A 16,286-nucleotide genomic window follows, 5' to 3' on the forward strand; every position below is an offset into this window, starting at 1 on the left:
ATTAGTCCATGATTTGACAATGTATTGCTACAGTAAATATTTGCTAATGATGGATTAATTAGGCTTAATTAGGCTTAATAGATTCGTCTCGCCGTTTAGATTCCACTTATGTAATTGGTTTTGTAAATAGTCTACGTTTACTACTCCTAATTAGTATCTAAACATTCGATGTGACACGTGCTAAAAATAAGACACGGGAAGAAAACGCCCCCTTAATCCTCCTTGCTTGGGTCCAAGCATTCGTTCTACGCATGGCTTGCGTATCTCTCTAGTTGTATCGAGCTGGACGTGTGTTAGACGCGTTTAATATGCGCCGACAGATACACATCATCATCTGTTGTTAAAGAGATCGTTTCTTTTTTCTTCCTTTTGAGAATTCTGAAGAGGTCGGAGTTACAAATGGTGATGGGAATCACATGCATGTGGAGATCGCAGTTGGAGCTAACAGTCACGTCCTGTCATGTGCGCGGTGCCATATTGGTGCAGTTGGCAGTTGGAACCTGAAGGTGAAGGAAAGGGCAATTTGGAGGCAAAGTACACGTCCAGTCCCTGCACATGCTGCTCATGGGCACCTAATTCAGTTGGTGAGATCGAATAATGCAAACCATCAAGTAGTACAAGCCAGTAATCCATCTTCTGCTTGCAACATGCATCATCATGACGATGCTGATGCTGCGTGTGTTTCGATTGGGTAGCCGGTTGCGCGCAGTGTGATACCGTCGTCGTCTGTGCCAGGGATTGCATGCCATCGCGGTCGTCAGTTGCTTGCATAGGTAACATGGCAATGTCTCTCGGTGATCTGATGATGCGAACAACAGTTGGATATCCATGCAACCAAAACCAAGATCAGCTGCATCCATGCTCTCGGCGTTGTGCTCCATCTGAACTACTCGGCCATTCGATTGACCACCGCCCCACCACCAACAGAGAAAGTTAGCATTAGCTGCTAGCTGGTTGAATGTGAGTTTTAACCAATGTGTGCGTATCAATGTGGTAGCCAGGATTTAGTTTTGCATGGAAATAGATACAAATTAGCGATTTCTTAATGGTATGGTTAGTGTAATCCTAAAATCAGAGGAAATTATAGACAAAGAAAAGGGAGGTTCAAAGATCATCAATGTACATGAAAAAAAAAGATTATTCTAATACAAGGCCCGTTTAGCATCGTCAAGTAAAAAGGCCCACCACTCAGACAGATAGGCAAACAGCCTCATTCGCTTCATATTGGGCCACCAGTTTGCCTTCTAGGTAGGATGATAGCATAGTCCATCGACGATTTGATGACCATTGTACCAGGGACAACTTGAACAGCCTAGAATTTGAAACATTTTCTCTTTGGTCCTGACAATTCTAAAATCATAGGAAAAAAAATTTATCACATATTTTACCGAATTGGTTTGCCCCTGTGACCCTGTCATGTAATCATGGGATCATCATCGCTCGACAGGCATGCGTACGCCGAACTGGTTTGTCCCTGTCCAACTGCAACTCCAGCTTCAACTCTGCTGGGATTAGAGCAGCACGGCCGTGTCGACCACCCCATATATTGAACAATGAAATTAGGGGCATATACAATTTTTCCCTTACTTTGTAGCTGTAAGTAGTTAGACTGGGACAAAGTCTGACTAGTAATGTAAAATTGATACTATCTCCGGTCATTTTTACTTGACGTTTCCAATAAACGGTTGCAGGCCAAAATCACAGTGAAACGTCAGACTTAACTGACCGGAGGTAGTATATTTGTCAAGTGGCTGTGCATGTTAGTTTGCTCTGGTCGCTTTCGAATAAAAGACCAAGACCACCGGACTTTTTATGCAAGGCCGCATGCACGGTGCCAGTCAAAAGAAAATTGCTGGAACATGTGCTTGCTGCACTGCACCTGAAAAGCGATGCTAGAACGAAGGGTGGCTAATTTTGTCATGTAATTGCACCTGTTTTATAGCATGTTCTGTAAGCAACCTATTCTGTCAGCAATATTGAGCTCTATGTACCTCCTTTGTTTGCATGAAACACACACAAAAAGAGTACAGATTTCCACATATATCCATACATGTTTAAGTGTTACACAAATAATACGAAATATAGTTAACATTAGTAAATTCAGATCTTGCACACATAAATAGACCACGACTGTTAATACAAATAATACTAAAAATGGATTCATGATTACCATTACCAAGTCTAGGTCTTACACAAATTGAACCATACTGCATCTTTTATTTCAGAAGCTATATCCATTCAACTTCTTTCCACCGCCGGTCTCGATCATTTCCGATTCTTGTACAGGCAGGCACAGACAAGAAAATACCCAAAATTGACCGTCGCAGCCACAACGACCCAGTACACGTTGTCAAGCCTCCCCTGGTTTGCAACGCATATTCTGTCTAAGAGTGGCCGATTGTGGGCCGCCGTTAATACATTTGTAGGGGCGGCACCCGTTGCTTGTGGCCCCGAATCAGATTTCTTCAAAACAAGCCTTCTTCAGTCGCCAGTCGCCGCCACCCTGTCAATTCTGAAGCCGAACTTGAAGCACTGGACCACTCATTGCAAGACATGCACTGAGCAATACTGTTCTGTATGGTTCATCTTGTCCTCAAGAATCAAGATCAGGATGTCAAAATCAAAGGCTAGTAGTACAATCTATCAACAGTTAAGCCAAAGCTGTGAGAACTGAAGGCAAGCCGAACAAACACCAAACAAATCAAACAACTTCATTTGATGGCTGCTCTAGCAAATCGATCGATAAGCCAACAATACATCTACATACTCTAGACAACAAAAGAATGCGTCGCTCGAATTCTGTACCAAATCACTTCATCTACATACAGTATGTATTTTCCTGTTCGTGATCCCTGTTCTTTTTCTTTCTCCAACGGCGACACGCCGTCGCCGGACACGAACGTACCGTCCCCCGGGCAGCGGCCTTTTACCGCTGCTGCCGGAGGTGGTCGAGCGCCTGCGCGAGCGTGGGCGCGAACCGGCCGACGTCGATGCGCACGTCCTGCTTGCCGAGGTAGTACTCGGCGACCTTGTCCCACCCGCTCCGGTGCACGGCCTCGGGGTCCTTGATCACCGGGTGCTCCGGCCCCAGCATCTCCAGCAGCGAGCTCTCCTCCACGGCCACGCTGTACTCCAGGTACCTGAGCCCCATGTCCGCCACGGGCTCCCCGAAGTCCGCCCGCGCCATGCGCTCCAGCTTCCCATACGGCACCACCTGGATCACCACGCCGCCGGGCGGCAGGAACACCGCGTTCGTCAGCCCGGCGCCGTGCACGCCCAGCAGCACGTCGTGCGAGTTCACCGCCCGCGCCGTCTCCCCCAGCGGCGCGTCCGCGCGCGGGCTCGCCACCGTCACCTCGAACCCCGCCGCCTCCGCCGCCTTCCTGATCCCCGGCACGTTCTCGAACCGCCGGTAGTGCGGGCGCTGGATCAGCATCAGCCGCGGCTTCCGGCCGGGCTCCCGCGCCAGGCTCACCGGCGCGGCCCGAGGGAGCGCGTAGGTCTCGCGCAGGAACGCGGTGAAGTCGGCCATGGTCAGGCGGTGGCCACCCGGCGAGAGCTCCGGGACGATGCTAAGCTCCTTGTGGAGGCGCAGCCCGACGGTGAGGTGCCTGAAGCACCGAACCTGCGCGTCCCGGTCGAGGTCGACGGCGTCGTACCTCGAGAGGCGGCGCACGACGGCCTCGTACTTGCCGAGCCACCACGGCTGGATGTTGCTGACGAGGAACAGGACGTCCCCGCCGTACCGCCGTGACGCCGCGAACAGCGGCACCAGCACGTCGCTGAAGTCGTGCCAGTAGTTGCCCGTGAGCCCGCCGAGCGCGAACAGCACGGCCGGCATGTCGTGGGTCACCGCGCACGGCGGCGCCGCCGGGTCCTGCGGGGACTCGAGCTGCGCCACGGTGACCTTGTCGACGCCTGCCATGGTCCGGCGCGAGTACGGCCGGATCCTCCACTCCCGGCGCTCCGACGGGCTCGACGGGACGAAGGTCACTGACAGGGCGCTGCCGTTGGTGCGGACGTCGCCGTCGAGGTCGCAGGTCTCGGAGACGGGGCCGTCCGTGTTGCACACCACCTTGTCCCCGTCCGTCTCTGTTGCACGCCGAAAAAGGAGAATGAATTCGTGCGGGGCTCACATTCCAGAGAGCGTTACTAAAAAATTTCTCGAGATTCAAAAAATTCCATATTTGAATTGTGATTACTAATTTGCTCCAAAATATCGACAAAAAAGAAAATCAGAAACCGTGATGAAGAAAGCAACTAGCAGTAGCAGTAGGAAAACGATCGATCGCTTTGTTTTGGGAAGTTAATATTTGGACGTACCGAACGGTTTGGCGTCTGCGTCGTCTCTTTTCGGAGACTCCTGGGTTGGGACGGCACCCGACGTATCCTTCTTGTCGGGCTCCTCCGCCGCCGCCGCTTTCGGCTGCCATTCCTGATCCCTTTTCTTCTCGAGCCCTGCGTCCGGCAAAAGAACACACCCTCTTTCATTCACCCGTTCCACTCAGGGAAAAGGAAGTTTGGAGCCAATCCAAATGCAGAATCAATCACGAATTCTGTTTTCAAATTGTGTTGGCCTACTGGGCACGGAATTTCGCTCAAATTCAGTGCTGCCAGACATCGGAATCCAGAGGGACGGCTCACTTTGGTTCCACCATCCCCAGTTCCTCCTCCTTTCCAACGACGGATTTCAGACACCCAACCCCAAAAAAACAGAGCACGCAAGGAGTAGGAGGAACGATCAAAGATGGAATGAAACGCTAACCTGCATCGCCGGCAGCTCCGATCACCTGCTTATCCACAACCCGTGATCCCTTCGTAGTGACAGCTGCAGATCATACGAGGAATAAACAAGAGCTGATCACAAATTACAATCGGTTCATGTCGGAAGGAAATCCATGGATGAAACAGCGATAGATGGCTGTGCAGGAAGAAGCTTTCATGAACCGGGAACGGAGAATTCTCTTACCGTTGGGGGCGGTGACGGCGAACTGCTGCGAGACGACGAGGTAGGTGAGGAGCACGAGGAGGAAGCCGGCGGCGAAGCCGGTGTTGAGGTGCCGCTGCGCCCAGCTCTTGATCCCCCTTCCGGGCTTCGCCTCGCCGCCCATCGCCTCTGCTCCTCCCTACCCGCGCTCTCACTGCTCACGAGTATGCCCCTGAATTATTCCTCTGAAACCGCTGTCTGAATCGTCCAAGGTCTTCGGCGAGCTCGAGAAAGAATCGCACGAGCTTTTCCTTTCCTCCTCCTCCTCCTCCTCGATCCCTTGCTTACATGGGAGGCGAGCGAGAGAGAGGGAAAGCGAGGCGTTGTGGTGTGCTAGTTGGCTTCGTCGTCAAAGCTGCTAGCTTTCGTGGCTTTTGTAGCTGGCTAGGCTGTGCGTGGGCGACATCAATCACCTTGCACTTTCTTGAATTATCTAGCACTACACGGGACCCCTTTCCGCGCTAATCTACACCCTCACCGAATAATCAAGCTGTTGGGGATCACGCTGATCTGGAGGAATAATCAGATTTTTCCAAAACAAAAAAAAGAGAGAGAAGTGGTTGACTGCTTCGAGTAGTGCCGCGTATTTAGGGTGTTGTGTTGTTGATCAGGTCTTGGTAATCTGGCAACACGCTGCACATCGTTTAGCTGATAGCCTGATAGAGAGGAAACAGCTGTGTGCATGCAACTTTCCTATGTTTTTTTTTCCACATGTGATGGCAATCGAAATTTGCCCACACGCATACGCGCGTCGTCGTTAGGTTGGCGTAACATCGGCTTGGATCAGGTCTCAAGCGACCCTGCCTGCCATTTCCATTGGTTCGGCTTTGGTCGTGGACAAGGGAGTCGTGCACTCGTGCTTTCCCATTTCCAGCATATTGGAGCGCACCCATTGTGCTAGTTTTATCTTGCGCTATATTTTCTCCGTTCAGGACTTATATGTCGTTTTGGATGTTGACATGGTCTTCAGTACATGCCTTTAATTGCTATTTTTTTGATGAAAAGGGTAAGAAAAAAATTATAAAATTACCATATTATGAAGAGTAAATTGCACCCACCATACAACAACTTGTTAGGTGGGTGCAGATTGGTCCAAAAAACTTATAAAATGCTCAATCTAATACAATAACTTATCAGGTGGGTGCAGATTGGTCCAACAACTTATTAAATATTTAATCTGGTACAATAACTATCATGGGTACAAAACTTTGTAAAATGCCCAATTCACTCCAATATAACTTGGCATTTTGGTGCATCTACAGTCCAAATATTATAACAAGCAACAATAATGTCGGACCAAAATATATTCGCATCGGAATACATTATTAAGCATTATTTGACCATTAATATTCTTGTCATAATGGTAGCATACTTGGCCAGGACTAGAACCTACTGTGCGTTTAGGAAAAAAATATTGTCATATCTTCGTATTAACTCTTTTTATACAATAAGTAAATTCTAATTAGGAATAATTAATTTCATATTCAATATTGATTTCACCCCCACTATTTTTACATGTTTGATTATATGCATTTTTGTTTATCTAAAGAAGCCCGATATGTTAATACATACCAACAATATCTTTTAAAAGTTTGTCATAAATATTTTCAAAGCCTCATGTATTTATTTAGAAAGTAAAAATAAGCTAAAATAATAGAAACATACATACTTCTCTACAGTTGTTGAATACATGAGCAGAGGCACAGAAGAAACCTAAGATCCTAGGGTCTCTCATATGGAATTTAGTCTTGGTAATGCTAATGGCATAATTCTAAAATTTGATTCAATTTAACTAATGAACAAATAAGTTATGTACACAGTCGAGTCACGATGAACAACTTTTATTAATAAAAAATAAAAAGTATGGATTGGAAGAAATTAAAATTCAAATGTTCATCTATTTTACTTAATACGTTGTCGTTGTAACATTTGGACTATAGGTTCACCAATTTGTTAAGTTATTGTACTAATTTAAGCATTTTACAAGTTTTTGGATCAATCTGCACCCACCTGTCAAATTATTGTAATAAATTGATTATTTTACAAGTTGTTGGGCCAAATTGCACCTACTTAACAAGTTATTGTACTCGATTGAGCATTTTATAAGATGTTGGACCAATCCGCACCCACTTGACAAGTTGTTGTATGGTAGGTGCAATTTACTCTATTATGAAACTATTTTTCATCATAAATACCATGACACTATATATGTGATAATCCAAATAAATTTTATTAAAACTATGGAAAAGGTAAAATATTGCACGCATTGTAGTGCGTAATGCATTTACCAACCGAGGGGAAGAAATCTTTATTGGCAGCTACAAGGGGGTGTTTGGTTTTTTAGGAGGTTCTAAAATTCCTGTCACATCAAACGTCAAACATTTAGATACTAATTAGGAGTATTAAATATAGACTAATTACAAAACCAATTGTACATCTGGAGACTAATTTGCGAGATGAATCTATAAAGCCTAATTAGTCTATGATTTGACAATGTAATGCTACAATAATCATTTGCTAATGATTAATTAATTAGGGTTAATAGATTCATCTCGTGAATTAGCCTCCATCTGTGTAATTAGTTTTATAATTAACTCATATTTAGTCTTCATAATTAGCATCCGAATATTCAATGTGACACGAACTAGACTTTAGTCCATGTAAACAAACACCCCTAAGGAACTCGTGCGAACCTCTTATCACAAACACATAGGGGCCATCAAAAGCCATGCCAAACTTGTGGCATGGCCATACTTATGATGGCCGTTGTTTGCTTCCCACCAAAAAGTTTGGCTGCCATAACTTGTACTAAGAGAGGGCGTCGCCACACTTGTGGCGCCATTTTTTCTCGCCACCAGCTATGGCGGCGCCACAGGGTGGTGTGGCTATGTGAGGCTGGCTACCAAGCAGGCCGATACTCTTTCCATTCCAAATATATGGCCGATACTCTTTCCATTCCAAATATATGATGTTTCCATTTTGTTATAAACCAAACTTCTATAACTTTGAGAAAATTTATTGAAAAATACACCATCATCTACAAACCTAAATTAGTTTTGTGAAATCCACGGCGAAGTACGTCTTGATGCTGCATTACTTAGTAGATGTTAATATATTTTGTAAAACCTGATCAAAGTTTGACTCAGGATAATAAAACTAAACCATCTTATTTTTTTAATGGACGGAGTATTACTATAACCGATGTTAAATATTTAGTTTTTGCAGAATAGACCGATATAAAGTTCTATTGTCTTCGTAAAAAAAATATTTTGTCAACGCATGAAAGTATAGCAAGCCCCCCCCCCCCCCCCCCCAGCTGTGGCTTATAATTTTCATAAAAGAGTATATTAAGCACGCCCATGGCTGGTGCTGATAGGACTTGGGAAAAAAACACACGGTCCGGATTATATTATTTCTAGCGGGACATGGTATCGCTATCAAGTCGATCTCGTGTCAGGCTGTCCCCATCAACGCAAACACGTCGATTCCGCCCAACAAGGCGCAGATCAGATCTGAACAGCTCATGGCCGGCTTCATTTCTCCGTGGATTAGAAACAGCCAACCGATCGGTTTCATCAGTGATGCTATAGCTTCTAGAGTCAATATTGAGGCCCGGACGTGAGCACCTCTCGCCGGGCATGTTCGCCCCCATATCTAATCATTCCGACTTGACGACCAACATGGTGGCAACGCATCGCATGCAATAGCCAAATCTTAAGCATTTATTTATATGCATATATCACTTTCTAGTTAAGTACTCCTACCTGGGACAGAGTAATTAACAATAACCTCGAATGATTATGGATGCATTCCAAGCTTTAGCAGCTGCTATTTTCTTTGCGTCGCCCCGGTCCCATATATAGAAGAGTAACGATATGATTCACCAGAGCACAGATGTCCCTAGAACATAATTAAGAAAGCTCTAGAACATCGTTGACAGATGAAATAAAAATTGGGTAGAAAGGAGAGTACTTTCATCTGATACATGTATATACCTGAAATCGAGTGGACCAAATTTTCAATATGTAATTTGAAAATCAGCCGGCGTTTTCATATGTAATTTGAAATTTTGGAGCATCCAACACTTGTTGGTGCCAGTGTATGCGCAGGCAAATTTTCAGATGTTTTAGGAGCAGTACTCATTGTCATTGATTCGCTACTCTCTCCATCCTTAAATATACGACGTCTTAAACGAATCTAGCGTGCCGGCGTGTGGTGGTGGTATGTGCGTGGCATCCCAGTAACATGGAAAAGAAGAAGAAGACATATGTCGATGCAGGCACGTGGCAGCATCTGGCACCCTACCAACCCCAGTGCTAAGGGTGCAGTAGCACTTTGCATAATAGTTTAACGCTAGGTGTCTGTAGATCGGCCCCGTGGTTTGCTCCCTCTGTTTGGATCTAACCAGTGTTGTTAAGGACTGGATTAATCTAACATTTCACATGGAATCGTTTGGAGTTTGGAGGGTTGCTCATGGCAAGGTGGTCTGACTGTCTGATGTCTATCTGGGGAGGGGCACTTGGCCAATTCCAAAGTACAGGAGGATTGGTCCAGCTCTTTTTTCTTAATCCCGGCAAGTACTAATCTCCTACTCTATTATCAGGTGATCACTGACGCTGAGCGGCCGCCGGCCGGCACGTACTGTACCTCCTTCCAACCGTCCACCAACTTGCTTCTCTCCTTACAAGGAGTATCTGCCTAAAAAAAAGAAGCTATATCAGGGTACTGCAGCATTCAGTTAGTTCAGATAATTCTAGTGTAGTAGGGCCCTGTTCGGATAGAGTATATATGAAAAGTTCCTGAAAAACAGTTCTACCTGATCCAAACAGTGTCTTGCTTGCAGCCTTCTACAGTTAACCCCAATGTTCAGTTGGCCCGTTACGGCAGCTAAGGAGCCTCTTGTTCTGTTATCACCAAAAGGACAAGCCGACCGGATACGAAAACGACACGCGTACGTGGTGTCAACTGTCAACACATAAAGGTCACCAGCGATCTTAGAACGCCTGACCGATGATGCATGCGTACGACAAATCTCATTCTGGGTTTCTAACTTTCTACTGGAGGGAACATGTCATCATCAAGTGTAACGAGCCACCAAACAACGCCATGGTCTACTGGTTGGAGTTTACTTGAGGTGTACAGAGGAGTCGTTTGGTCGGTAACATTAGGCAGCCTAATCTTGAAATGAGCCGCCACAAATCCATCGCCTAATCTTGAGGTGTACAGAGGAGTCGTTTGAACGAGATTACAGGCACAGGTGCTGGCTGCCATATCCATCGCCATCATAATTGGCAGCTTTCGGCGGTCGATCCAGCCGTTGCGTCGGTTCCCGTCACCTCATACGCTGGAGCTGAAGCTCCTCTCCCTCTGCTCTGCTGTGGACTCCGTCGTCACCTCACCCTGATGAACGAGCCGGGTGAGGCGAGCAAAGAGCCAACGACGGCCGCCCGTGCGACCATGACGAGTTTGACTATGTCACGGCGCTTGGCAGGCCAGGCCAGCACACACGTCAATGCCGCAACGGCGATGGGACGGCGAGCACGGGTGGCCGTGGAAGACTGCAAGTAAAATAAACCTGAGGTAGGCCAACGGCTGCATCCCTGCGTGCAATCAGCTGTTGGCTTTTTTGTTGCAGAGCAGGAGAATGTGACGGAACTAAGTAGCAGACCATGTTGACCCACTGGAGCTTGGGCCTGGGCCTTGTTGCTGTTTTCGACATGTGGCCAGAAAAACTCCAGAGGACGGTGAAATTCCATCATTTTGGGCCTGGGCCTTGTTGCTGTTTCGACACTTGCATAGGCCTTATTTTGACGGATCAGTGAAGAAGTGCCAACTGCCAAGTACTACTCATGTTTTTTTTTAACGAATTTGCTTTGAAGTTCTTAAAAGCCCTTTACTCCCTGTTTTACAAATCTTGCATGCTCAAATATACATATTTCTGAATTCATGTTTACCTCGGAAAGTTTCCTACCTCGGTTCCTGTCAAAAAATTCTTAAAGGTGCAAGTATCTTGAAATATGAAGGGGGAATATAAAATACCAACCTCCAGGCTTCCTGAACTTGCATATTTCCCGTTGTGCGCTACTGACTAGTTGATAGCTATTGTTTCACCTCCAGCGTCGTCCCCCAACCCAACCCACATCTACATGAAGGAAGGGCTAGATGCTCCAACTTCTGTGCCACAATTGGCTCAGCAGGTACAAAATTTGGGCTAGTCTCGATGATGAACGTACTGTGGGGAACTCTCTCCCCTGCAAAGACAAGGTGTGAGCCAGCTCAATGAGCAACACAGCTAGTGGAGCCAGGAGAGTATACACAGGCGGCTGCCTCTGTACCTGCTGCAGGATGGCGCCAAGTTGGAATCAGAATTCATGGATGAGATTTTCAAACAACCGTGCTTGCCGCGCGGTGGGAGAGCCCTCTCCGAATAGCGCGTGATACCTGGCGGTGATCCGACCTGCGCGGGCGATGTGGGGCTAATTTGCGTATGAGCGCGCAGCAGAATTCGGTGTCTCGCGCCCGTGGTGCCCGGCCGACGAGGCGCACGACCGGCGCAGCGGCGGCGCCCCTGGGGTTGGAGCGTCAAACCGGGTGGTGCAAGCGAGGCGCACGGTTGGAGAATTGGAGTTGAGTGGGAGCAGGCACTGGCACCGTGGGACGTGTCGGAGTTGGGTGCCGGATGGCGGGCTGCCTCTCGGTGGTTGTCGTTGGCCGCGCCGCACCGGGAAGTACCATCGGCGCGCGCGGTGGAGCTCCGGCGGCCTGCGGAGCTGAGCAGGCAGGCGCCGGCCGGGTTCTAGAACCTACTACTACCTTGAACGTCGGATTATAGTAGGTTCGGCCCATATTCCTCCGACATTTAGCAGCCCAACTTCATTATGTGGTTGGCCCTGGGCCTTGTTGCTGCTTTCGACACGGACAATGGGCCGAAACTCGAAGGACGATGAAGTTCTAATGCCTTGTGGTCTTGTTTTGACAGATCAATATGGAGGGCAAAGTGGTCATCTGAACGTATTCGATTTTTTTCCCCAGATGAATTCGATTTCAAGTGACAAAGAAAGTGAAGCAAGGTTCCGGAGAAGCCCGGAGCCCCTACCAAACGACGCCAAGTAATGTATAAACAGTATTAACCGGAACTGGAAAGATTACGTCACGCCACTTAGTGCCGCTGTCATTCTAGCAGCAAATCAAGCTCCCTTTGGCATGGCTTTTCCAATAGATTCTCCATCAGCTTGTGAAGAAATCGTGCCAAACACCTCACCTGAAAATGGTTTCACTACTGAAGCTCATTAAAACTCACTAACTGGAGCCATTTGAGGTAGCGGGAGCCAAAAAAATTAGCTCCCTGCAGCTCCTCCTGATCTTTTACCACTCTTGTCCTTGATGGGGCCGGAGCGAGGAGGCTAGCAGCAGGAGATGAGGGCAGAGGTAGCCGGCAGAGGCGACGGCGGCGCGGTCGAGGTGAACGGCGGAGGTAGAGGTAGAGGAGGTTGGGGTGACGGCGAGCGGAGGGTCACGGCGGCAACGGGGGAGTAGGCACGCGCGTGGGGCGCTGGCGGCGTGGGGAGGAAATAAGGCCGGAGGGCGCCAGCGGTGTGGGGAGGAAACGAGGCTGGAGGCCGCCGGCAGCGGGGAGATTGGCGTGGTGGTGCTGGAGGGCCCGGGCGCAGTGGGGCTGGACGGCGGCGCTGACGTGGAGCAAAGGAGCGGACGACAGCAGCGTTGGTGTGGAGACGGAGCGAATGGATAAAGAACGGTGGGAAGAAAAATAAAAGAGGAAGGAAAGGAAAAAAAGAAGGAAAAGAGATATAGGAAGAAAAGAGGAAAAAAACTAAGGGTAGTTTGGACATTTCATATTATTGCACATTTTAAACAAACAGGAGAAGCCGTTTTGCCAAATATTTTTTCCAATCGAACGAGTCAGAGCTAAAAAAACCGCTCCATCAAAGAAGCCACAGCCGAAGCCATTTCAGCCGCAACCACAACCCTGCCAAACGAGCCCTCGATGATAAGACAAAAATGCATCTTTATGCTCAACCGAGACAAATGTGCACTGCTTGCACAAGTGATCTTGCCGTTGAAATGGCTATACCAAGTAACGAACCACTTCACAAAGCACGCTGACCTATATGCAACTGCCAGTGGCTTCCCCTACTGCTGGCGCAGGTGGTTGAGCGCCTGCTGGAGCGTCGGCGCGAAGCGCGTGACGTTGATCCGGACGTTTTGCTTGGCGAGGTAGAGCTCGAAGACCTGTGTCCACCCGCTGCGGTGGACGGAGTCGGGGTCCTTCACCGCCGGGTGCTCCGACCCCAGCGTCTCCATCAGCGAGCTCTCCTCCGCGCTCACGCTGTAGTCGAGGTAGCGCAGCCCCATGTCCGCCACGGGCTCCGCGAACTCCGCCCGCGCGATGTGCTCCATCTTCCCGTACGGCACCACCTGGACCAGCACCCCTCCCGGCGGCAGAAACACCGCGTTCGTCAGCCCGGCGCCGTGCAGACCCACCACCACGTCGAACGAGTTCACCAGCCGCGCCTGCTCCGCCTCCGGCGTGTCGCCGCGCAGCTCCGCCACGGCAACCTCGAACCCCGCCGCCTCCGCCGCCCGCGCCACCTCCGGCTCGTTCAGGATCCGCCGGTAGTGACCCCGGTGGATCAGCATCAGACGCGGCTTCCTCCCCGGCTCCTGGGCGAGGCTGACGGCGGCGCCGCGCGGGAGCGCGTAGGTGTCGCGCAGGAACCGGGTGAAGTCGGGCATGGCGAGGCGGTGGTCACCCGGCACCAGCTCGGGGACGATGCTGAACTCCTTATCGAGGCGGAGCCCCACCGTGACGTGCGGGAAGCACCGCACCTGCTCGTCGGCGTCCATGTCGACGTAGTCGTACTTGGAAAGCCCCCGGAGGAAGTCCCTGTACTTGACCAGCCACCGCGGCTGGAACTGGATGTTGCTGATCAGGAACATGACCTCGCCGCCGTACCGCCGGGACGCCACGAACAGCGGCACGAGGATGTCGGCGTAGTCGTGCCAGTAGTTGCCGGCGTACCCGCCGATGGCGAACAGGACGGCCGGCGTGTCGTGGGTCACCGTGCACGGCGGGGCGGCGCCCGGGTCCTGCAGCTGCGTCACGGCGACCTTCCTGAGGCTGGCGAACCGGCGCGAGTAGGGCCGGATCATCCACTCCCGGCGCTCCGACGACCGGGTCGCTGGGACGAGGGTCACCGACAGGGCCGTGCCGTTGGTGCGGACGTCGCCGTCGACTTCGCAGGTGTCGGAGCGGCCCTCCATTTTGCACTCCACCTTGCCATTATTCTCTGCTGCACGTCGACGAAAAGGAAAAGATTCACCTTGGTGAATTAGCTTTCCTTCACCATGCCAGCCACTAGCATTGCGTACGCAAATTTTCTCAAATATTTTGATCCCCAGATCTCAAATTTCGCCCGGTTGCTAATCAATTAGCCATGATCAAGATCAGATGAATATTCAATTTAAATATAGTATCGGGAGACATGGGAGACAGGGTTCACTCTTCCCCACATGTTGACTTCGATCCTGTGAACTTATGATGCTAGTTTTCTCATTTTACCTTTTTACGATGGCATTTCGATTCTCGATCTGAAACAAATGACCCAGCAAATACTACGATCAAAACAACATGAGTGCTCACCTATTTCACTGGGAGCTTTGATATTATGCATTATCTCTTGTAGCTCCGTGATGACAACTGCAAATCAAACAAGAACATAATCAAGATGTGGTCGTCAGGTCATCGACTACATGTTGGAAGATGAGAACAAGATACCTACAAGGAGATGAGCAAGCAAAACACTATGATCAAAACAACAGAGGTGCTCACCTGTTTCACCGGGAGCTTTGATATTATCCATGATCTCTTGCGCCTCCGTGATGACAACTGCAAATTAAGCAAGAAAGCTAAGTTGGGTATGATCTTCAGGTCATGGAACACATGTTGGAAGTAAGCATAATCGTTCAACTACATTGGCCATGGAAGTACGAAACTGTATAAGAAGCAAGCAGTGCTCACTAACATGAAATTAAGCTAGATTGATTAGCACACATTGGTGGAAGACCTCATATGAACAAGCCTTCTGGTAAGAATGCCAGTTACAAGCATACGCATGGAACCATGACCGTGGTGAGATGGATTGAAAGGATTCCTTACCATGGGGGGCGCTGACGGCGAAATGCTGGGCGACGAGATAGATGAGGAACATGAGGAGGCCGGCGACGACGAAGCCGGCGTTGAGGTGCTTCTGCGCCGAGCCCTTTTGGCTCTTCCCGGGCTTCACCTCGCCGCCGCGCATGGCAACTTCCTTCCGCCGCTGAGCTCCGCTCTGTGCAGCTGCTGGCTTGCTTGCTTCTGAAGCTGGCCTTTTGTTACACATTACTACCTCGCCATCTTGCACTAATCTATGCTGCGCTCGAGGCTAATCTCGTGGGGGGCAATTAAGTGTGCAGACGGTTGTTGACTACTCCTAGCTACTCGTATTTACTTGGTTCTTATTGGGTCCTAGTCTGACAAAAAAAAAACATTTAGGCGATCAGAAACAGTGCCATTTATGGTGATTCCCCCTCCATGCGCCTTGTTACGTCGGCTTAACGTAACGTGGACTTCAACAAGATTTACCCTTTCACAGTAAGTACGCTGTACATAATTTTTAAGGGAAATAAATCAGAAAACAGTACTCCTTTGGAGAGGGGTTCAGGACAACACCCAAAATCAATGTATACGTAGAATAGAATTAACACCGCATACATCTTGTTATACCTAATTAGAGGTGTTTCAGTCCTACACATTCGGCCTGTTCGCTTCAGCTTATTCAGCCGGCTTATCAGCCACCAAACAATGTTTTCCTCTCACAACAAATCAACCGTTTCAGCTTTTCAGCCGGCTTATAAGCTGAAGCGAACAGGCCCATTAATTCTCACGAAATGTGATAGGAAAAAAGATAAATTCTGTGCAGGCAAGGCAAGGCTACAAGTACTCCATGAAGACGCACAGTTCAGAGCTGGATTCTTGGGAGTAAAGCAACGATCGAATTTTGTGTGCTCACATGACAAAATTATACATGTCAATGAGGTCGAGGAGTATTATCACGAAAACTGAGGCACGTGCTTTGTATTGTATCCAAGAATATACTCCATCAGTCATGAAATCCTAGAGATTTTAGGACAACTTAGCAGAAGTAATAAAAGACACATGTACCCTGAGTTAATGATAGTTGCAAATAATAAGAACTACTTATTTTTAATAATAATCCACCAATCAGCCACCCTTATCCTG

At 48.7% G+C, this 16,286-nt stretch overlaps 2 protein-coding genes across 3 annotated transcripts; both read right to left on the minus strand.

Annotated features, from left to right (window-relative positions):
• Positions 1-2,675: 2,675 nt before the first annotated feature.
• Positions 2,676-5,405, minus strand: LOC101781902. Its single transcript, XM_004968067.2, has 4 exons — positions 4,970-5,405; positions 4,766-4,828; positions 4,324-4,458; positions 2,676-4,092 (listed from the first exon to the last, which is right to left on the minus strand). The coding sequence occupies exons 1-4, from the start codon at positions 5,109-5,111 to the stop codon at positions 2,927-2,929; spliced, it is 1,506 nt and encodes a 501-aa protein (XP_004968124.1). The 5' UTR covers positions 5,112-5,405; the 3' UTR covers positions 2,676-2,926.
• A 7,459-nt stretch (positions 5,406-12,864) lies between these two features.
• LOC101761786 lies at positions 12,865-15,333 on the minus strand. Of its 2 annotated transcripts, none has more exons than XM_022827229.1 (4): positions 15,165-15,333; positions 14,838-14,894; positions 14,649-14,705; positions 12,865-14,295 (listed from the first exon to the last, which is right to left on the minus strand). In XM_022827229.1, the coding sequence occupies exons 1-4, from the start codon at positions 15,304-15,306 to the stop codon at positions 13,139-13,141; spliced, it is 1,413 nt and encodes a 470-aa protein (XP_022682964.1). In that variant the 5' UTR covers positions 15,307-15,333; the 3' UTR covers positions 12,865-13,138. The 2 variants fall into 2 exon arrangements, with proteins under 2 accessions (XP_022682964.1, XP_004971607.2); XM_004971550.2 differs by having other exon boundaries at positions 12,865-14,298.
• Positions 15,334-16,286: the final 953 nt, after the last annotated feature.

The sequence above is a fragment of the Setaria italica genome, chromosome V, assembly GCF_000263155.2.
Source record: "Setaria italica strain Yugu1 chromosome V, Setaria_italica_v2.0, whole genome shotgun sequence".
NCBI classification, from domain to species: Eukaryota; Viridiplantae; Streptophyta; class Magnoliopsida; order Poales; family Poaceae; genus Setaria; species Setaria italica.